This window comes from Anas platyrhynchos, chromosome 9 (genome assembly GCF_047663525.1).
Source record: "Anas platyrhynchos isolate ZD024472 breed Pekin duck chromosome 9, IASCAAS_PekinDuck_T2T, whole genome shotgun sequence".
NCBI classification, from domain to species: domain Eukaryota; kingdom Metazoa; phylum Chordata; class Aves; order Anseriformes; family Anatidae; genus Anas; species Anas platyrhynchos.
In genome coordinates this window covers 2,351,738-2,374,868 of record NC_092595.1, presented here as the reverse complement: position 1 = coordinate 2,374,868, position 23,131 = coordinate 2,351,738, and the positions used below count along the sequence as shown (strand labels likewise).

Genomic DNA, 23,131 nt, shown 5'->3' with positions numbered 1-23,131 from the left:
TAATTGCGTTTTGCTTCCCCTGTCATTCCAATACATACGTACCATTACACGCTGAGTTACTACGGCTCTAACCACTTCTGAAGAAAATCCATGTGCTGGTGAGGAGGTGGCTGTGCAATGGGCAGCTCAGGTGCCCTACAAACACGCAGCAGCAGCTGGACAGGGCTCATTCAGCTGCCTGGCTGAAGTGGAGTCGCAGAAGGGTAAAACAGGAGCTGAAAACACTCTGATAACTACAAAGAACAGCCACATCTTGAAGAGCACCAAAGGGGACAAGCTGCAGATAGACAGCAGTTTGTGTAACTTGGTTGTGTTTTAATGCTCCGTGTTGGGCATTTCGCAAGTCAGTTGTCCTCAAGGGACTCTGACTTTTGATTCCTGTTAAGCTGGAGGAAATCCTGCTGTGCATCAGTGCAGACAGTGGCACGCAAAGGCACACACGTGAAATTGAAGGTGCTGCCATTCTGCTGTGACCTCGAGGCCCTGTGTCGTTCCCTTGCTAAGGCAGTCGGGCCAGGCACTGGCTGGATCAGTCATTGGTATCAGTGCAAAACCTATCTTAGTACGAGCAACCTCTAAATGCTGTAACACATTTTCAACTGGCAGTAGCTTTAATCGTGGTGATGGTCAGTCAGTCAGATCCCACCCTGCATTTTTGTAGCTTAAAATTTTGTGATTGGTTTGTTGACAGTGTTTTTTTGGGTGTGTTTGACAGACCTCATTCGGGGCAGTTTGCTAGAAGAGCCTACAAATGTTTTTGCATTTGCTTCTTTCCTAACGCCTTAAGTGAGATTTGGGCCCTGCTGCAGGTGTTGTCGCTGTTATGTTTCCTTCAGAGATCTGAGGTGGGGAAACATGAACTTCACTGAAAAAGGAGGGTTCACTGACACAAGATGTAAAGACTCGCTTTCAGTATTTTCATTTTAACATCGCCACGAGGCTTGCCAATAACTTTTAACTTGTGCAGCACAGCAACACCTGTCTGTGCGTTCGGTACGGTGCAGTCTCACTGGGGACTACAAAGCTATTTCATTCAAAAGCGCAGCCACTCGTGTGCTCCAGCTGCTCCAGCAGCACGAGCAGGCGGGCACGGTCCCGCTCTTCATTGCAGCACAGTGGCATTGACTGAAGACATCCCCTATTTTTTGAGATCTGTAATGTTGATGTAGCTCAGGACACCGCATCACGAATTTTTGGGTGGATCTGACAGTGAGTCGGGGAAGGTTTTAACAGCGTTTGTGTTTCCCTCCAGGTGGATTCATCAGCTTTAATGGCTCCTGGCGTGTTCAGGGGATCCTGGCCATGTCCCGCTCGCTGGGGGATTACCCTCTGAAGAACCTGAACGTTGTCATTCCCGACCCCGACATCCTCACCTTTGACCTGGACAAACTGCAGCCAGAGTTCATGATCCTGGCATCTGACGGCCTGTGGGATGCTTTCAGCAACGAGGAGGCTGTCCGGTTCATCAAGGAACGCTTGGATGAGCCACACTTCGGTGCAAAGAGTATAGTTCTACAGTCCTTTTACAGAGGCTGCCCTGATAATATAACAGTGATGGTGGTGAAGTTCAGGAATAGCAGCAAAACAGAAGAACAATAATTACCAGTGATTCTCTGCCTCACGCTGAACTTAAAACAAACTCTTACATTTTAAACATAGTGGAAGGCTCTAGTAAATACCATTAAGATTCTCCACGAAAAGAACAGATCCCTCTGGTCTTTGTTCTTCGCTTAACAGAAGGAGCAATACAACCAACACATTTTGAGTGATTATCAGAATTAAGTTTGTTCACACCTGTCTCCTGTGACCTTGCTGCTCCTTAGAAGCTAACTGTAATCTTCCATTTCAGAATTTTCTTTCAAAATCCTGCGTATGCTTTTCACTTGATTTTTTACCTCTCATTTCTAACAGAGGTTTGATGTGATGCACAGCAGGGCAGGGCAGCGCTGCTGCCAATAGCAGGTGGTAGTGATGGTGCTTTTCACTTGTAGGTGTGACTTATCAGAACGATGCTCTAATGTTTCTCATCTCTTTTCTTTTTAATCTGCAGTGATAAGGTTGTGTTGGAGGAGGTCTGTGATTGTCGGGCTGTTACTGGTACGAGGAGGAGCCAGCTGTTCGCCCGCTGTCACACAGCTGGCTCGCGCTTTGCTTCCCCTCCCACCCCGCATTAAATAACCCCTGCCGAGCACGTGGTTAGGTGTAGGTACTGAGCTACCCGAAGACACACACTTGTCCAGTCCGTGCACTGCTTTACCAGCATTCCTTCTACTCCACAGTGTTAAACTCCAGCAGGATACTGGCGGTCTGAGGTCTGTCACCTCCTCTATCAAAAAAAAAAAAAAAAAAAACAACAAACAAAACCAAGCTCTGTTGCGCTATCAGAATGCCTGTCATTGCCTGAGACTCACCTTTCTGTTATTTTTTTTGCATGGACTTTTCATAGGCATGTAAGAGAACAATGCAAGATAAAATTCATTTCCTTGGTGACTGTTTGGAAAACTAATCAAAGCAGATGTTCCTTAGAGCTACCTAGGTGGAAGTCACGCCTCTTAAAGACTTCTTTGTAGCACCGCAGGTTAATTTGTGGTTTTAATTCGGGGGAAGGCCTCCTTAGAATTGTTTTTTGGTTTAATGGATTAATGCCAAACAGTGTCACCACACTGTTGAGATGAAAGCTTGTGATAAATCTAGATAAAAATATTTTTAGATCTAACTTTCAATATGTAACTGTATTTTGGAACCTGTGACTGTTGTAAGTTTAAGCAATGGCATTCTGAGTGTGCCATCTGATAATGTAGTTGGCTGCTTCATGAACAAGGGACAGCAGTGGCGGCATGACAGGACTGCACATGTCAGGGGAACAGAGTCGGGGCCCGAGTTGGATGTTGGTGTTCTGGGTGGCTTGCATACCTGCATCGTGTCCCCTAGGACTCCTCACCCCTTCAGGATGTGCTCCTGGATGATCTGCTGCCGTCTCTTGTCATGGAGGTAGTGGAAGTTCTCTGGAATTGGTCCCTGTGCTGAACCAGGGCCATCGGCTGTAGTTAGAGAGTAACTAACACTGCTTCTTGGGTGAGGATACAAAGTAATTAGACAAAAAGCTATTGCCCACATAAAGCATTTGCTGGGAAAGTGGCTTGCAGGTCTCTGCAAGCTCTGTTGTGGCTGTGTTAGCAGGTGGGATGTCTCTCAAGATGAGAGCACAAATTCTGCTTTCTGTGCAGGGAGTTCCCAGCTCAGTCTTTTCATTTTTATTTCTAGGTTAGCTCTGTCCTACCAAACTTCCCTTCTTGAGTTTGTTTGGAGATAATCACAATTTTTAGCTGGAGATGTTGCTATTGCCAGTGCTCTCCAACATGTACACGTGGCCTTCAGCTGCCTCTTCTCGGTCAAAGCTGCGAGTAGAGCCCCTTGGCTCCGAGTAGAGGACAAAGACACAGAAGTACAGAAGTGTCCAGCGTGCTCTGAAGCCAGCCTGAGTGGCCCTTCCCCGGAGGATGCAAGGTTTCAGGCGTTTTTAATCCCTTGAACAGGAAGAACAGCTTTCAGGGAATTTGGAATGCAGATTTGCATTTAAATGGAGTGGGTACCCAGAAATGCTGATAATTGCAGGGTTCCTCCATTGTTTTATTTTGAAGAAGTATTTGAGGTCAAATGCTGTGCAATGAAAACCTCGTGCGCTATTTTCAAGGGAGTGCTAAATCACATCATAATGCTACAGCAGCAGGATCGAAACCGGGCTCTAGGCAGAGCTCATGGTGCATGGAGCATTTGCCTTTCCTTTCTCCTTCACAGGTGATGGTTCTGTTGTGCTGGCTTTCCTGTGTAGAGCAGAGATTGGATGTTTATCAAAACAACTGCCCAGAGAGAAGAAGAATTAGACCTAGCAGTCCACAGAAGACTGAAGCAGAGAGGCTTGTGCAGCAGTGACAGAACTACCAGTCCGTCATGGGCATTTGAGAACTTGGAAGCAGAACAATGGGCAGCTCTAAAAAATATTTGTAGCCTAACCCCACTTCAGTGAAAAGCTTGTGGCTGCAGTAAACGTCTCCGCAGTGCCCATTCGTGAGGCTGGCAAGCATTGCTGAGGAATTCCAGACCTCCTGAGCACGGCTGCCTTTCTGGGTGCTCTAGCACTTGAGATAGCTGGGAAATGAGGTAGCAGGAAATGCGTGCCTTCAGAGCCCCGTAGCTGCCATAGGAAGCTGAGGGAGGGAGTAAAGCAAACTCTCACATGGCCTGCTTGAAGAATTTAAGAAAACTCACAGCACAATGCAGAAGTGTCCTGCAGGCTTGCTTGGATATTTATGCCAGGATTCCCTCATGCCTGTGGCTGCCCCGACAGCTACTGACTCGGCTCTGTCTCAACCTTTCAGCGTTTGCAGTTACAGCAGTGGTTGCTCCAGCCCCTTCAGCTGTCTCTGTAACACTCCCGCCCCTGTAGCAGCTCCCTTCCTGGCCACAGCTGTTAAGGCAGTGATCTCTGGTGATGCTGCTGGCGTTTGTTGTCTTGTCTTGCTTTGGTTTACTTTTAAAAAACTGGTAACAGCTGCTCTAGGTTTAGAGATGAAGGACTAGTGGAGATGGAGGCTTCGTGCAGTCTTCCTTGTCCAGGCGTGGTGCCTGCCCATGTTCCCTGCCAGATGTCTGTTTGCTAACCCAGTTTTAGCTCTGCAGCTTTCTGGCTGTGCCGATTTGTGCCAAATTCTGCTCTGATCCATGCAGCTAGCTGCCCCATGACCAGGTTAAGTAACGTCCATATTGCTTAAACAGCCTAAAATATCTAGGGCCTGATTCTCCTGCCTTACTCATACAGCTTAGAGCAGACATGGCAGAGCTCCCTCCTTGCCTTAGGTGTTCATGGAAGTTTTTTGTCAGTTAAGCTCCATCAGCGACATCTGCTCATCAGGCAAGCGCATCTACTGGCAGAAAGCTGATACATGAAGTTGCTGCCAAAGAGCATCTTTTGTACGGTCCAATGTGAAAACTGTGCCTGTACCCAGTCATCCTGCCCAGGGCTGCACCTCGCCGTTTGCTGCTCCTGGTGCCCCGAGGGAGCTCCACGGGTGCGGGGCGGTCTCACAGCTCCGCCTCGTGGTCGGCCCCAGGCACGGCCCGGGCAGTGCCGAGCTCAGAGCCGCGCTGCGGGCACACACACACGGGACGATGAGATTTGAGGCTCCATTGCCCCTTGTGCACGCTCCCCGGGAGGCTGGCGCAGGCCCGTGCTCTCAGGCTGAATTTTGCAGCACCTCACGACACCGGTGGCTGCACTCTGGTGTTTGTCTGCGGGCTCCAAACATCTGCCTGAGCGCAGCTCGCTCAGACCACAGCAACAAGCTGGGAATGCTCCAGAACTCATCGCTGGTCCCGTGCAAAACGCGTGCTGCTGCTTTTGGTGGGCCCCCGGTGCTGGTGGCAGGGCAGAGCTGTGCTGTCTCGGGGGACAGATGGTCACAGGTAACGTTCTGGGGGCTGCAGCAGCTCTGGAGGCCTAACATTTCTACAAGCACTAAATCTGAAAGGAATGAGTCCATTTTATTGATCGGTATTTAGATAAATACAAATAAAGTAAATGCCATCTAACATAACAAGGAATTGTCTGCTGACTTGCAAACATAAGGTCGGCATCAGAACTACTGTTACTGTTATTAGAGTATTATACCACTTACACGTAAAATTAGAAAGTTGTGAAGATTTTAGGATACAGAAATTAGTACTAGAACACTGCATCAGCTTGAACTAACTGCTACGTCACCACTAATGCTGAATCTTGAAAATAAAGTTTGTTCAGCTGCTTCTCAGAATAGATGGCATTCTGGCTTTATATAGTATTGATATATTGCAAATGTATGCAGAGAACCATTTAGTAAATGATTATATCAAAGGAAAAAGCCACAACTCATCAGCCTTTTCTAAAGTAGTTTGTTCGGCCTCCATCCTGAGGTCTGGCCGTACACAACTGCACGATTAAGGGAATTACAACGTGCTGCAGAGTGTGACAGCTGTAAGACCAGAGCTGCTGCCCCTCCACGTTACCAATATGCTATAACTTAGCATTCTAAATCTGAGGGCTCGTATCTAGTAAGACATATACAGTTAAGCTAATATTGATTTGCATTTTGAATTACTTGTATTTACGTAGTAGTGACAGGCTCAGGTAAGCAGCTGTTTTAAATACTGGTTTCCCCCAGGTAGCCAGAGGTTCCGGGTTTCAGTTTATCACCAGTTACACGAACCATTGCAGGCTTACTGTGCTCCGTTAAGCAAAGTGTGCAGTCAAAGCAGCTGACACCTGTCTAAAGCCATAAATAGAGAGGCTGACATCAAGAGCAATTCTGGACTAAAGTTTTGAAATCCACTTTTATGAGTGTGTCAGCTCCTACATCTGGCATTAAGGACAAACTGAGGTGGTTGAGCAAGAGGGAAATAAAGCTTTCACCCTGCATTTAAAGCACCAGCCGTGTGTTCTTTGAAGCCTGTGCAGACCCGTTAGTACCTCTTGGGACACAGGTGCCCAGAAAGCTTTTTCAGCCTGTATGCAGCAAAGCTGAATGAATAATCAATATAGCGCTTTAGAAATGAAAATATGGGGCTGAGAAGCCTTGCTCTCTGCCCACTCCTACACTGTGTTCAGGGGCGTGAGGGTAATGTAGACAAAAGTGTACTTTAACTGCGTGTGCTTTAATCCTGGTAATTAGGAGAACAGTCACAATCAAGCTGTGTGACAAATACCTGCTCAGTGCCCCCAGCAAGCAGGGCTGTGCCTGTGCAAAAGCAGCACAAGTTTGCTCCTGTGCCTTTGCCCATGCGCTCACTTGGCTTCATCTGCCGATGAAATCAGACTTTCACACCAGAACTGCCAAAGTCCCCGTGCAATTTTTCAACTTTGTCCGGGTAAGAAAACAATGAGTTATGTTAAAGAGTTGCCTTTGGAAAAAGTTCTGTGGAGTTGGTTCCACTCTGTACCGAACCATTACACTGCTCCGTGATAAACTGTTTCTTTCAGTGGTTAGCAAGTCCTGGATTTACAAATGAAGTTCACTTTTGTACATTTCAAATCTGCCTGCCTTTAATATGTCAAACTGTACCAATCATGCTACCGTTAAGGACAAAGCTAACAGGGGCCGGGGCTACAAGAACAACTTTAAAGATGTATCGCATGAGTATTACACTGTGTGCCTGCAAAACCACTTCTACACATGGCATTTTTAAGTGCTCTCAAAAAAAATGACCAGGGAAAGCTCATTATGAAAATGAAGTGCACAGTGAGGGTTCTGTACAGGTAGTGTGGATGTTTATTGGAGAACAGCCTACACAACACACCAGATAAAACCACCATGCTTAAGCAATTTGTCCTGGTGAAAGACAGCTTCCATTTAGTACAATGTCGCTGCATTCTCTTAGATAAGAGCCTCTTCCGGCTTCTCTTTTAACATTTTTTCTCTCAAAAACATGTGTTTTTGAGATTGCATCTTTACTGCAAGCTCAGGGGAGGCTACGCTTTCCTCTTACTTCCAGGCCTACCACACAGCACTACTGAGAGGAGCAGCAAGGACACGGGCTGTGTCACCCCAGGGCAGAGAGCAGACCGGGATGCTTATGACATCTACGCACCATCGTCACTCACACTATAAAAAACCTCATTCGGGTCATTTGGATTAATGTGGCCTGGAAAATGAACGTGCTGCGTAGCAACTGTGGGAAGGCCAGAGGTAAACAGTGCTCAGAGACACAGACCCACTCAGGAGAGGTCACCTGGGGTGAACGCCGTGTTTTTAAATGCTTATTTCATAACAAGAAAATTAAGTGCAGTCCCGTAAGTGCAGGTGAGACAAACTGTCCTACAGAAGACAGAATGTTTCCTCGTACCAGGGGCAGGTGGACAGGGCCTTTAGCTAAGACTCACGGAACAGCAGTATCTCAGACAGACTGTGCTTTCTTACGGCCTGTGAAAGAAAGCATCTTTATGATTTTCACAAACCCAGTCTATTTTTCTGTTTTTCACAAGTTGGGGTTTCTCTAAAATGAGGACTAATAAACCATCTGCCGTGTTCCTTTTTAACTGTTTGCTTTCCTTCCTACATGGAGTCCTTTCATTCGGCTATGGCTTGCAGCAATACCCAGTAACTGCGTTACAACTTGACAAGCTTAACTTAACCGTCAGACTGCAGAAAGCTTTCCATCTCTTTCCCCCACCCCTCGACTGTAAGCAAATCACAGGAAATTTAATAAATGACCAACGTGGTACACATTGGTCAGACAAAAATAGAGACAAAAAATAGGCAGCAGAGCTCTGCCTCCCCACCGCTAACATACCTGGTAGGCACATCAGCAACTCGGTGTCACTTTGGTTGGTTAACCTCCAGTCAGCTTCTAGTTTAATTTTTTTTAAAATATGGTGAAATTACATCATTTACTGTACAGCTATTCATGAGGTACTTACCACTTGCTCTGAGATCTGTTAGTACTAACTAGAGAGCGCACCATAAAACTTAGGAAGATGTGCCCACCAGTCTGCGTGCTGTCACGCTGAGCTGGTTGTAGAGAATAATGCCTCCGGATTTGCAGCACACGCGTAGTGGCTTATACTGACCTTGTTTATTTTCAAACATCCACAACACACAGAAGCATTTTGACTTAGGAACTCTGTGAAACAATGTACAGGCAAGACAGGCTTGAAATGTCAGACTGTAAACATTTTGCTGTTCACCCTGAAGTAGTTTCCAGACATCTTTGACCAATGGATTATCAGCTTTTTCAAAACAGAAACATATCACTATCAGAACTGCTTGGCATTTTATGTTAATATGGCTTTCTGAGCCACCTGCGTGCACAGTAAAAAGAATCTTAGGATTTGGAAAAATCTTAGCCTGTGGTTTATGCATAATTTCAGTAAGCAGATGCTATAAAATTTGGGCCCAGCACTGATTTAAATGCTTGTATTAGTCCCCCGTCGTAAGCTGTTTTACCTGTTGCATGGCTGCTCACACCAGAATCTCTCCCGATATTTGCTTTAAGCAGAACCATTAGCTTAGTTGTGTGTTTTTCCAGCCTTTTAAGCAATAATAAGGTCAGACTCAAATACAAACTAGACTTGGGAAAGAGTTTCAGAAAAAAAAAGAAAAAAAACAGAATCAGGAATACTTTGCAGTGCAGAACTGATGTTCCCTTTAAATGACAATTTCAGGTGGCATAAACAGCTCACGGTGTATATAAAGCTGCGTTTGTGAAAGCAAAAGCCTTGCAATCTATAATCAGCATTATCATTCTGGGGTGCAAATATGAAACTACCTTGCTTGGTGACGGTCACATTTTTACTGCAGCACTGCACAGCCATTTACCCCGGGTACTCCTTTTTATTCTCTCACCAGGAGCACTGTCTGCTTTATCTACCCAGTTGCTAAAGATTTCATAGTCTTTCATAACCACATTTTTTTGAAAAAGCAATACAAACTATGCTGTAGTATCAGTGTTCTTGTGACAAATAATTTATTTCTAAACATTTTACATGGCAGGCTTAAAAAACCAATGGCTTTGTTTTATTTAGAGGTATAAACAATCAAAGAGCAAGTTAACCATTTCTCACAGAGCTCTCAGGATCTGACCACAGTGCTACAACAATCAAATAACGGATCCTAAAACAACAGGAATAACTGTAGTTTTACCTCTGTTTCGGGAGCTACAACAGCATTCTTTCCTTGGTTATGCAATACAGTAGCTTTAGCTATTTGGTTTAACGAAAAATATGTATTTTTGAAAAGCTTTGACCCATACGTTCTTAGAACACTGAAATCTGAAATACTTGTCTAGGCAGTATTTTCCCCAATACATCATTTTTATATATATTTAAAAAGTCCTATACTTCCATCATAAAACCATGTAGTTATTGAGAAGACAGCAGAATTCAATACTGACCATAACCACAGCATAACAAAAACATTGGTGAAACCTCAGTCTTGGTACCAGAGGCTTCTGTACCTCTTCTAATTTGTCTCTAAGAGACTATCTGAAACACAGCCAAATGTAAATATATCATAACACGTTAGCTATAGTACAAATAAAGTGGCAGTGCTCTGTCATTCTAGATGTACAGGATGTAACTATAGTCTCCGCTGTGTAGTAGATGTGTCTAGAATAATTATGTTAATGTAATTGCAAATTCTGTATCGTTGTCTATTAGAAGTGTAAACTACTGAAACCTTGGTCTTGCCGCTATGAATAAAGTGATTAGAATACCCATCTTTACAGATACAGTACACTTTGTCTTCTTTACATTAGAAGCACAGAACCTCATACTTTCACTTTAATACCTGAAGCACGAAGACTATTTTTGAAATGGATATAAAGTTTTGAATGGATGTGAAGTGTGGTGCCAGGAACCCTCGGGATGCATCAGCACACACACACGTGTACGGATACATGCAGTACCTGATGATATCACTGCGTGAGGGAAGTCTCGGGCCCACACTGCACATGGAGTATTCTGGGGCCAGCCCTCTACTGGTGTGTGAACGTTACTAATGTTCCTTGTAAGGCACCAAAACAGTTCTGGTTTACATGTATATAAATATACAGACACGTGCACACAGAGTGCATCCCCTTTTCAGAACTTCCCCTTGGCTTCTGCACACCCCACAAATCCAGAGCCCTGGGACACTCGGAACGATTACAGAGGGGTTTCTGTGTCAGTACGAAGGTAGCTCCGAGTTCCGTGCTGGGCAGAGAACAAGTACCTGAAGGCAGCAAAGGATGATGCAGTTCACAAAAACAACAAAACAAGTCAAATTAGGCAGTACCCTGAGAAGCATCTTCCAAGCTAGTTTCTTGGCATAAACATAACTCCTGTAACATTTTATAAATTCCAGGAGATTCAGGCAGAAATCCCATGGTTACAGCATACAGCGTGCAGAAGCATCAGAGCAAGACAGGACAGCATACTCCAAAGTATCCTGCATGCATAGGATATATACATGAAAAAGTGCTCTGTGAATTCCTGATATTTTCACTTAAGAATATGAGAACATCCCAGGAAATGCTGCCATCGCAGCTTTCCCCCAGCAGCACAGTTGTCCTTCAGCCAAAGTCAGCTCAATAACCATGCTTTTGTTTCATGTGGCCCTGTGCATTAGTTGAATACTTTTGCAGTACAATTCTAGGTTTAAGACAGTACAGGTTTAAGCTCACGTACATTTATACAGAATCAAAGGCAAGTAACTGAAGTGTTGGATGACAAATCCTGCCAAAACTGGATCATTTCACTAGGCTTAATGCCATGTACAGCAATCAAATGCCTATACTTACAGACATCAAAATTAATTTTATAAAGAAAGAACCGTTCTTCTTCTGGAATGATGATGTTCACCTTGAGTATATTTAAGCAAATTCCAACATAAACATCCTCAAATTTAATAGGTCTGATATGATTCATCATTTCATAAACCCTCAAAGCCAGGTTTCCGTTCAATATATAACCCATGCCACTGCAGTACGGCGGATAAAAACTGAAAGGATATTCATCGTACGAGATGTACGTTTTCTTGTAGAAGCCTCTGTAGGCGAAGCTACCTATAAAAGGGTAACCAGTGAAAATAGTTTCTGAGGAGTTGAGCTTCAGAAGAAATTTTACTAAGTTACCCGTGTTGATGAAGACATCAGAATCAGTCTTCATGACGAATCTAGCATTTGGACAGAACTCAGTCACCCATCGGAACGCCATAATTGTTTTCAAGGTCAGATTGTCGTAAGTGTCCATAAAATCTTGGCTAATTATGTCACCGTACAGGATGCTTTCATCTTCTACTGACAGTGCTGCAGACTTGTCTTCTCTTTCCGTTTCCTGACCCAGTAAGAACAGCGTTAAAATCCGATGTCCCCACCAGAAGCTGTGAGATCCCCATGTTATCCTTATGGCCTGCCTTGACTCCACATCATTAGGTCTTGAAGACACCAAGATGACTAGAAACGGATTTATGTCTTTGCATTTCAAGTGTTCTCGTGACGTGAAGAGGTAGGGTTGCTTGTAAACTGGTTCGTATTCATAGAAATACATGGTGTTTGCATGCTCAATCACAGTGTTTGAAGAAAAGGTGATGTACCACATTGTTACGATTGAAAATATGAGAAGCAGCAAGAAAACCCATTGTAACAGTCCCACATACATGACACTTTCTGGAACTAGGCAATAGCTAATTTGTAGAAGTACATCAGTGGCCTTCCAAATCTGCACCACAAGTTCTGAGGCACATTTCTTACTGAAAAAGAAATGAAAAAGTTGTATTCAGAAGGCTATTGCTCAAACAGGATCTTTTTCTTAGCTTGTCAGCTAAAAGTGTGCTATAAAATAATGAAGACACATCCAAGATTCACTGGTCCGGCTGTCACATGCAGCATCCTATATACCCTGAATCAACGCGGCATCCCAGAAACGAGCATGAGCAGAATACTGAGCTGCTGCTGAGTACGCTATGGATTGAAGCCTCTTAAGTCTACACCCTGGAAATTTCCCTTACATAAACCACATCTCGGCAAGAGATCACTCATCAAACATTTTGATCCCAAAGAAAGCCGAAAGCTCTCAGCACACTGTCTTCGACTCATTTCAATCTGGAGGAAGGAATACAGACCACAAAATCTAATGGCTACAAAGCATTTGTCAAATGGATGTTAAGAGCCTTCAGAAATGTGTAGTTTATTTCAGAGAAGGGAGGCTCTGCTAGTTTTCATGAGATGGAGCAAATCAGCCAAGACAGCAGGTGAAGAAAGAAGTACGGGCAAATAATTTTTCCATCACCTCAGGGCTGTGCCTGGAGTCCATGCTGAAGATATAAGTACAGTACCAGGACAAGGTACTACAGCTTGTAAGCTCAGACCACTACAGCTTTCTACAGCTACATTGAAAAATAAAATCCCATTTTTTTGTGCCCTCCATTCAGCAGTGCTTACCTTTACCATATTTCTTTAAAATTACATACACTGTGAACATGGATTAGGTATCTTTAAGTGAAAATAATTACTATGTCATACCGAGAGGCTTCCAAATGATTTCTACCCCGTACTGTGAAATACAAGGACACCGTACGGATGGTGGAAGGTTGAACCTCTCAGCACAATTAAATACGTTAACTTATCTTTGCAAAGATCACTGCAGAGCTTGGAGTTTTCTTGATATAAAGCATTTACCAAAAAAAACAATGCTAGAATTTGGGTTGATTTGATTTACCAGAGCCTACCTGCCTTCTATTTCTGTGTGACTTGACTTGAAATAAACCTTCCCTCTACAGGAAGTGTTCAGACTCCATTTCATCAGCGATGCATAATGCACCACTTAGAATGTACTAAAGCAATTTTATACAAAAAGCTGTTTAAACAGGAGACTGATGCCTCTCAGGGATGTATTACCTCCAAACCACTACGTGCTACAGGAGCTGATCCTTCCCTGAGGGTACCTCACAGAGCTGCAGGTGACGAGGTGGCTTTTATTAAGGACTTCCTAACATGACGATGGTCTCTCCCTACCTTACACAAACACAGAACCTCAGAAGTTTTGTGTTGATTCACTTCTGTTTCTCCACACGAATTAAACACACGCAAATAAAACAAAATTGAAGTCTTGTAAGTGCAGAGGAAAGTATCATCAGGACTGTTCAAGCTACCAGTAACTTAGGAAAGTTGATTAGAATCCCAAACCACTCTCATTTCCCTTTCCTGTACGCACTCCAAGCTGGTTATTACCTTCCCAGCTTTACAGGAAGAAAAGAAAGGTGCTGACTTCTTTTCTCTTCGTACACCAACCTACCACCCAGGCGGATCACACAGCTGCACGAGGGAGAAAAGAGGACGGGCAGCCAGAGGCGAGCTGCTGGCTCCCGCAGGCAGGCAGCGATCCATGGCAAGGAGAGGGCAGCAGCCAGCAGGTGCCAGGAGCACTGCTGATGGCAGAGAGCACTTCTGGACGTCCAAGGTCACGTTCCTCCAGTGACACACTGACCTCTTTGCAAGCTAGCACAGGTGCACCACACAAGGCTCTCGTGATGGTCAGGGATAGAAGCCACGCACCCCAAAGCATCAGGCAGCTATTTCTGTAGTGCTGAGCATCCGCAATGCAGGCCAGTCATCCTCCAAACATGTTTGGCACAGAACTCTGCTTCAAACTCATGCAGAAAGAAAGGGCAAATTAAAGAGAAAACCCTCAGTGGACAGAAGAATCCACTGCTATTCCTAGCTCAGATGCTTAAATGAATGTTCAGGATTGGTCCTTCCAAGGAAATGGTTTCATTTGTGAATTTGCAGCTTCCTGGCAAGACTCAATAATGTCTGAGGTTACGCTGCCAGATAAAACCAATTGCTTTAAAACAAATTTCAGAAAACAGTCTGAGCATGCTCTTAGGAATTTTAGATACTCATACTGTTATAGCTGGGTTATTATTTAACGTGGGCATATTTGACAGGAAAAAAAAGTAGCAAATTATTGTAATAATTAAATTCTAATAATAACAGTAATCAATGAATTGACTGTTTTAAAGGTTAAAAATACCTGCTATTAGTTATAATTCCAGAAATATAGCTAAATATTTTTTTTTAAATCAACTTGCAGAAATCATTTGCAAATCCATTTTAATTTTTTGGCTTCTCAAGTTCTTACTACCGATAGAGGTATTTGTGCAAGATACCAGGCTATCCAAAACAACAGTACTGTGCAAAACACTTTCAATATTTTTTTAATGACTTCCTATTGCTTCATGTTGTCTGGGCACTCTCAATTTTCCGTTCTAGGACAGCTTGCAGTGAGTGAAGAGCTTGCGGAGGTAGCGGCCCGAAGGCAGAAACCTTTAAGAGCAAATCTGCTGTGCACAAAGCGCTGGGTTACGTTCATTTTCATAGTAATACAGATAGAGATGCGGTATTTTGCATTGCGAGCCGGGGCTCGGAGCCATTTACCTTGCGAGCCGTCCGGGGCTCAGCGCCCAGCTGCGGGGGAGCTGCGGGACCTGAGGCGGGCACAGCAGCGGCACCGGCGGGGCCCGCGGCCAGGGGGCCGCCGCCTCACGGCAAGGCCGCCGCGGAGAGCTCCGGCCCGGGGCGGGGCGGGGAGAGGAGAGGAGGGGAGTGGAATGGAGGAGAGGGACGGGAAAGGACGGGAAGGGAAGAAAAGGGAAGGGAAAGCAGCCGAGCAGCGCGGTGCCGGGCGGCCGCCTCAGCCCAACGGCCGTTCCCGCCTCAGCCCAACGGCCGTTCCCGCCTCAGCCCCCGCGCCTCAGCGGCTCCGGGGTCCCCCCGGCGGCCCCACCGCCCCCTCTCTGTGTTTTATGACCCCGGGGTGTTCAGCTGAGCGTGCCCCAGCGGCACGACAGCCTCGCCCCGGCAGAGCAAATACACCTTTGGACAACGCAGAGGTGGTTCTCTCGGTGTCCCAGATGTGTGTTTGCCTGGGTGAACGCAGAGCGCTGCTTACCGGGCTGTCCTGAGGCGGCTCGCTCCGGATTAGCGCATCGGGTGCCACTCCGCATCCACAGCCCGCGGGGAGGCTGCCCGTGGCCCTTTGGAGCAGCGCTGTGCCCTCCCAGGATGCAGCACTCGGCTGCGTGGCAGCGCTTTGCAGCCCTGCTCGTTCTGTAAGTGAATTAGGATCGAGCCCGCGGCCCTGCCCGCAGAACCTTCCAGATGCAGCCTGCTGGGTGCTGGGTGCTGGGTGACGGATGACGGATGGTGGATGATGGATGATGGACGATGGATGCTGGATGAAACCTGCAGTGCCACTCGGCCGCCCTCCTGCTAGCCGATGGGGAGGCCTCGCTGCGGTGCTCCACATGCAGGTGGCCGTGGTTCTGCTGGCACCGCGTACCGCTGCACGAGCTGCTAAGGAGCACAGCAAGTCATGGGACGTGGCTCTGAGTTACCAAACCGTTCTCTGAAGCAAAGCAGTGCTTGACTGAGGCACGGTTTACACCTGCAGAAGTGCGCAGTCCTCAGGAAGTAGCTGTTCTCTCCTGGAAATAAATTTAGTTTGCTTGTAAAAAGTCAGACGTTGTTTAATCACTTCTTTAAAGTGATGGTCAGATTTAGTAAAATAGCAGTTGAGACCATAAATATCGAATACAGTTGAAGGAAGCGTACAGGGCAGAGAACTGTAAGTAATCTTTAAATCACAGCGCTACCCAGGGACACATCCATCCACGCTGTCACAGCTCACGCAGGAGGGAGGTTTTGCCCTTTATCAAGATAACCATATTTCATGGAAATGACATGCTATTTTGCAGGGAATTATGATTCATTTGACTGTGCTAACAATGTGTTTTGCATAGTCGCCTCTCTCCCCATCTTTCAATTCATATACATTATTTATAAAGAAACAGCAATACTTTCTTCCATGGTTTAATACTTTTTCCTGAAAGAAATCCTATACATAATCTATGTATGTTATTAAACATGAAAAATGTACAAGAGTGAGTCTGTCACTGTCATCTTTTGTTGCCCCCAATTAGTTCTGGTATAACCCTTTTAGCTTCAAGAGAAACCAGCTTATAACTTGTCTGTCAAGACTGACTTTTTTTTTTTTACATAATGTGTAATATCCGGGGCAACCGATGTCATAATTACCAAAATGATTACCCTATCAGTCAGCAGCTCATTTGGCCAGAAGACCTTTACATCTATTTGCTGATTAGGTACTTTCTGAAGCAAAGACAAATGATACTAATAAATACTAGTTATCTGGCTATAAGGGCAAACAAATATTGAAGGACTTGGTATGCGTTGGACTAGCTCAATATAAATCTAGGAGCTGTCAAAAAATTGAAACCTAACATGAATTAAATAATATTAGACTAAATTTTCATTTTTTTCTTTTTTAGTCTACTATTTAGAATGTTAGTATAAAAATAAAAATTAAAAAATCATCTTTTGATTGAGACTCAGTTACTTCCACCTTTCTTATTCCTTTCTCAGAGGAAATCTTCATTGTAGGATCAGCGAGAAACAACAGAATAGATCACAATGAAGCTAACAGGAACTCCTGATTTCAGGTAGCTGAATCTCACCCATGAGTAGATCATAAGACCTGTATTTATCTGTCTCCATCATGCCGGGCGCAGTTAGACGTGTTCATAAAAACGTAACTCACCGGGTTTACAGCAGCACAATCAAAGCAGACAAATTCACACAGGAATGAGCAGGAAGGGAACTTACTAAGTCAAAGGGAGACAGTTTCAGAACAGAGCACATTTTTAAGTGCTCAGCATTTTAGGCTCCTACGCTATTATGATTTGGTTGAGTCCATATACCTACGTAGACTTACATTAGAAGCCACTTGAGATTAGCATATTGCTGGGAGATGAGATACACTGATGAATCAGGTACCTCGTCATTTTGCAGATCGATAAGTCCTGACAAACCTATAAGATTTCCGCGCCTCGCTGGCTGTACCGATATTAGGTTTCTTCTCCAAAATGGATGCAATAAAAACGCAGTTTTCTCTGAGCACACACGGAAACAGTGGCAGACAGGGGGTGGTTCCCCGGACCACCAGACAATTTTACAACATAAAAAGCATTCTTGAATTCTAGAGCAGGATGGTCATCTAAGTGTGGGTCAGTGTTCAAACTTGTTCACAGACTGTAACCTTTGGGCTCCGTGACCAATCGGTGCATTACTCAGTGTTCCACCCACAGGCTTGGCACTGAATATTACACCATCATAAACACTGTTTGCATATTATCAAGTTGGTAAAAGCCAGAGTGTATTTGTACAGAGCTTTTACTTATTTTTCGTAGCGCAAAGCTGCTGCTTCCACTTCCTCTTCCTTACTCTTCGCGCTTCATCTCGCGGAGGAGGGAAAAAGTCTTACTGGAAAACTTGGCTGCCCAGAAGACAGCGAATACCACCTGTAAAGGCTTCATACAGGATAACGCGGCACAGATGGGCCTCCAGAGCACCAAACACTGCAAAGTCAAACAAGCTAATATACTGATGTTAGGACTTGATTCTGCTGGGAAATCTACACTGTTGTACAAGTTCAAGTATAATGAAGATTTTCTAACAATTCCAACAATTGGCTTTAATGTTGATATGATTGAAACCGGCAGAGATTTTACGTTGACAATTTGGGATGTTGGAGGACAACAAAAAATGAGACAGCTTTGGTGCAACTTCCTGGAAAACACAGAAGGAATCCTGTATGTCGTGGACAGCTCTGATAAGCAACGTCTAGAAGAATCAAAGAAAGAATTTGAACTCATTTTAAAGAACGAATCTATAAAAAACGTACCAGTTGTCGTGCTAGCAAACAAGCAGGATTTGCCTGGAGCTTTAAATGCTGAGGAAATAACCAGGAGATTCCACGTGAAGAAGCACTGCTGTGACAGAAATTGGTACGTACAACCCTGTTGTGCAATCACAGGAGAAGGTTTGTCAGAAGCTCTCCAAAGACTAACTGTGTTTGCAAAAAACTACATCAAATCAAAGGAGTTTTCTACAAGTTTTAAGGAAAATGAAAAACTGTAAGAATTTCTGTCGTCAGATTTTGACGAACATTACTCAAAGTATTTTGTGGGACAGACTGAAGTATTTGTTTCTGGAGAACTGTTATAAGTAACTATGTATTTATAAAGCACTTTGACAATTTTAAATTATACTGTTTTACCTGCAGATATTTCTGAGATATGACTGTGTATTATTTTATTAGTGATAGTATACTCGGGGTTATTCAGCTTAGAAGTGTGTATTGAATGATAAAAGAGGCAGAGTTGACCATCTGAATTTTTGCAATTGGAAACAAAATAGATGAGCAGCTCTTAAAATATCTACATCAAATATTTTGTCAAAAAGTAAAATAGCCAAGTGGTTTGTTCAGCAAGAAAAACATGACATAAAATGTCATTTTGTAATAAGTGCCCTGTGGGTGTGTTTCTCATGTAAAAATACAGTTGGGTTAGAGTTTAAACTCTTAGTTATGTATAAAAGAACCTAAGAAACTGAAGTATTTGTTTGGATATTATTGCATTCCAGAACCAATTACTGTGAATTGATTTTAACGAACAGGATCTGCTCCTCATCAGGCCACAGACGAGTGAGATCCCTGCCGTGTGTAAGGTGTAGGTCTGATGTCACCGCTACCGGTTTCCATGTTTGGATTTGTTCCTGCACTGCTGCTTTGCTGCCCGTAGCCGGCAGCGGAGCTATGGAAGACAGCACAGCATCAGCGCTGCAAAGCGCCGGTTATTTATGTCCCACTGCTCGCAGGGATCCTGGTGGGGGGGAGGAATGGAGGGACAGGCTGCTTGGTCAGTTTTTACAGATCTTGGTGCATCCTGCCCTGCCTGTACTGAAGCCACTTTAAATTTTGTTACTGATAAATTTAGTTTTGTTTAAATCTGACACAAGTGGCACAAAACTACAATTTCTACTATTCCAGTTTGGAGAGAAAAATTTTTAATGAAATTTCCGTTGAGATTTACTGGTTCATGGCAGAGTGAATTAGTATTCTGAATGCCATTAAAGCAACAATGGATTGTTAACTAGAAGATTAATTGAATGGTATCAACCATGAGAAGTTTAAATGCTAAGGCAGAGAAGTTAATAGACCTTGTTCTTCAAAAAGCAAGAGAAAAAGACCATCTAATTATTGGTTATACAGTCCCAGAAAATCCAGCTCTTTTATTTTCGCCTTCATGAGCAATGTCTGCAGAGGTAGCATGCTCCACTGGTTAGGATGTTTGCTTAGATGGTTGGATCTCTTTTCCCCTACATCTGTCGTCATCCTTGACCATGAGCAAGTCATTCAGTCCCCCTGTGCCTTGGCAGAATGAAATTCCCAGTTAGGCTCTCCAAAAAAGTTGTGGCAAAGGTCAGCTTGTGTGCCTCTGTCCTGCGACAAAATGACCATGTCGAGCAATTCACGTGAGAAGTTTACATTTAGTCCTTACTGACAAACAAGCAGGAATTTCAAGTTACAGAAGGGTGAAGCAGCAAGAAAAGCACCAGACATACCCTATTGTCTCATGCATACATTATTCAAAGCCAAGAAGTCATCAGGTGAATTTGCTGTAACAGTGAACAAAGGAAGCTTTCCCAACAGAAGCTGTTATTAATACTGACAGTAATTACTGTGGGCTAAATCCTGAGTCATGTTGAGCCTACGTTTCTAAAAGGGGAGCAACTATTTAGACTTGTCATTGCTTGGTCTGAAGATTTATGGTCAATATAAAATATCATCTTCTTGCCCAAAAAAGGTTTTGAAAAAGTCCGCAACAATGGTAATGTTCTTTTTCCAAATCCATCAGTTCAGTGCTAAAAAATGTGTTGTTTCAGAACAAGAAATTTAGGAACATTTGCATGTGTGTGGTACATTTAATTCTCCCACTAGTTTAATGTAATCATGTGTCTATTATAAATCTGAGTCTAGTTCACTGGCCTCAGGACTTCCTCAGGGAGAAATACTCCTTGAGAGGCTTAATGAGTGCACCGGGGTCTCTAATTAGACAAGAAGCAAGTTCTGAATGGAGAAACAACACATAGACCAGCTGATAGAGCAAGAATAGAGAATAAGCTTTCAGGCAAACAGTTGCTTCTTCAGGTTATCAAAATAGATGAAAAATGCTTGCATTGATATGAAGAAAATCTTATACATTACACCCTGAAGGAGATGGACTCTATTCCATTCACTCCACAGAATATCAAGAATTTAAAATTTGTTTTTTTCTATGAGCTTTCCTAAAGAAGAGAAACCGTGGCCATTTTATCTGCCCATGGAGTCCCCTACCTTTTTGAATATCTTTTAAGCCTTAAATATCAATCAGCTTGGACAGAGAGAAGGATTCTCAAAGGACTACATGACTGCAAGTTTAATTTAAAAAATCAGTGAGATAGAGAAAAGTGACCACACCGGTGCCCTCGGTGAAGGCAAGGCTGATAAGGTACAAGAGACTAATCTCTGTGGGATAAATGTTCCATTTTAGCCGCGGGAGAGCCAACAAGAGCACATAAATCCACAGAGCCCAGACTTAATTAGTTCGTCTGTTCCTGGAGCTAGCTGGTCTTTTCCTGTACTGTGTGAGTAAAGAGCGCACCTGGGGGCTTCTTTAGGATGAGGAGTTAGTGGATAGTTACTCCACTGTTTCAAATTTCCTTCCTGCACCTGGAGCAAAGCACCTCCCTGAATATCCAGCATGTTTTGTGTAAAGGTCCTTGGAAAGTTTTATTACATGGATAGGGAGGTGCAGAGGAAGTGCAACTCCTGTCTGAGCTGTGCAGGAATACAGAGCAGAGCACAGCTGTGCGCGCTTGGCAGCCAGTGTGGCACGTTGCCCTGGCCCACGACCAGGCGGGCTCCTGCTGAATGAAGGTCAGTTGTCAGAGGCAGGGAGCAGGACCCCCCTGTGCCACTGAACGCAGCATCTGTGCCTGCCTGCCCTTGTGCATATACTCACGCCAGGGCACTGTTTTGTCCCTGCTGGAAGCCTGGAAATTGTTTGATATCTGATCCCATCCCACATTACACGGTGCAATCAATAGCAAGGAAGTTATCAAGGCATTTCGCTGCTTCATCCTGCTACGGAGAGCTTTAGATCCTTTGACTGCTTAGCTGAAAAATAAAATGTTCCCTGTAATGGAACAGGACTGGAAAGGGGATATCGTGTCTGAAGCTGTTATTTCTTACACAAAGTTGGCTGTAACTGTTTGTTTCTGTTGACAGAACAACCATCCCTGAATAAATAAATGGATTGTGAAACACAACGGGCAGGGGCTGTGAATCCTGAGGCATGTTGTATCCTGCCCCTCTCGAGAAGTTTATCCACTGGACCATGTTTGGGTGTGACAATTTCAGAGTTAACAAATCCAGAGTATGGGGAATCGCCCTTTTGACCATTCATTGATAAGATGACCGAGGTATAAAACTACAATGCACTTTCTGAGTTTTGGAACAGCTGTCACGGAGCTGATTGAACATAATTCCAATAGGATTAAACACTGTTTTAAGGGAAGGCAGGGAACAGCATAAGAAACCACCACAAATTTGGATAGTAACATGTCCTCCTCCTTTGCCTGGGAGACCACTCTCCCAGTAACTGAATACTCTGCAGAATCCAAGGGAAGTGTCATGTAGAAGGAACGCAGGACAAGGCTTTTTCAGTGTCAGGTGATGCAAGCTTCTAGAGCTGGTCGAGTTACTCCAAACACCTCTGTTTCTATCTCCTCCTCGTTTCTAAGAAGTTAACTGAAACAACTGAAGGAAAGACTTTCAAATATCAAATATCTAAGCCTAGTGTGTAGAAAAACAATATTTAAAAGCACCATATGCATAGTCAACTGCTTGAAGTAGCCTTTCTTGCCAAAGTGCATGTCCCATGCAGAGTTCTGTGCTGCTACAATTAGACTTCTTGCAATTATAATTAGCTCAAGTATTCCAGGCATAAGGATTCTGGACATATATCTCCTCAGATCACAAAATAGATTATTTAAGCCTCTGTAATTCAGGATGTAAATTCTTGAGGGTGGAGACCCTACTTAAACAGCACATACCAAGCTGCAGGTAAAATTTGCAATTATAAATTCATGAACCAGTAGCAATTACACACACACCTTATTTTGAATGCATACAATTTTAACAAATCGTGCTTTATCTTGTGTTTCAGTTTCTACAGTATTCAAACTGTGATGATGTTCTTGAACCACTCGTACTGGTTCCCAGTTTGCAATGCAATCGTACCACATCTGGAGCTAAGTTGGGCTGCCATCGAGGCACCTCCCCTCACCTGTCTCCTCTGTGTCCCCCTTGCCAGTGACACTTGCAGGTCTTTGCACAGCTGATATTTTCTCACTTTCCCTGTTCTTCAGCAGCTATCAGAACGGTGATGACAGTTTTTGTGGTCTTTTTATTAGATTTTCATCGAGCGTTTTTGTGCTTGCTCTCATGCTGCTTCTTGTACTTAGAAACAATAAACCAAGCACGTTTACAAAATTGCTTCATTGTTTTCTTCCAGGTCCTTCCTTAAAGCACTCCTTTCCCATGATGTATGCAAAAACCCTGACAATAGCTCTTACACTTTTATGATAAGGCTGTGGCCCATATTTTTTGGAGGCTGTTCTTTTTATTATTTCCTTGTACTCCTTATTTTATTCATTCATTCCC

The 23,131-nt window shown here is 44.0% G+C and overlaps 3 protein-coding genes across 16 annotated transcripts in view; 2 read left to right on the top strand and 1 right to left on the bottom strand.

Moving 5' to 3' along the window:
* Nucleotides 1-10,253, top strand: part of PPM1L (protein phosphatase, Mg2+/Mn2+ dependent 1L) — an 84,373-nt gene extending 74,120 nt beyond the window's left edge. For all 4 annotated transcript variants that reach the window (XM_072042259.1, XM_072042257.1, XM_027464653.3 and 1 more), the window contains one exon: nucleotides 1,253-10,253. In XM_072042259.1, the coding sequence (XP_071898360.1) occupies nucleotides 1,253-1,599 (347 nt within the window). In that variant the 3' untranslated portion in view covers nucleotides 1,600-10,253. The remainder of the gene's footprint in view (nucleotides 1-1,252) is intronic.
* Nucleotides 9,479-23,131, bottom strand: part of B3GALNT1 (beta-1,3-N-acetylgalactosaminyltransferase 1 (Globoside blood group)) — a 27,522-nt gene continuing 13,869 nt past the window's right edge. For 2 of the 11 annotated variants that reach the window (XM_072042260.1, XM_072042261.1), the window contains 2 exons: nucleotides 14,944-15,992; nucleotides 9,479-14,156 (listed from right to left, as the gene is read on the bottom strand). In XM_072042260.1, the coding sequence (XP_071898361.1) occupies nucleotides 11,207-12,166 (960 nt within the window). In that variant the 5' untranslated portion in view covers nucleotides 12,167-14,156; nucleotides 14,944-15,992 and the 3' untranslated portion in view covers nucleotides 9,479-11,206. The other 9 variants (XM_072042263.1, XM_038183996.2, XM_072042264.1 and 6 more) reach the window with 9 other exon arrangements.
* On the top strand, nucleotides 15,910-18,652 carry ARL14 (ARF like GTPase 14). The gene is made up of 2 exons (XM_072042267.1): nucleotides 15,910-17,027; nucleotides 17,775-18,652. The coding sequence occupies exons 1-2, from the start codon at nucleotides 16,999-17,001 to the stop codon at nucleotides 18,502-18,504; spliced, it is 759 nt and encodes a 252-aa protein (XP_071898368.1). The 5' UTR covers nucleotides 15,910-16,998; the 3' UTR covers nucleotides 18,505-18,652.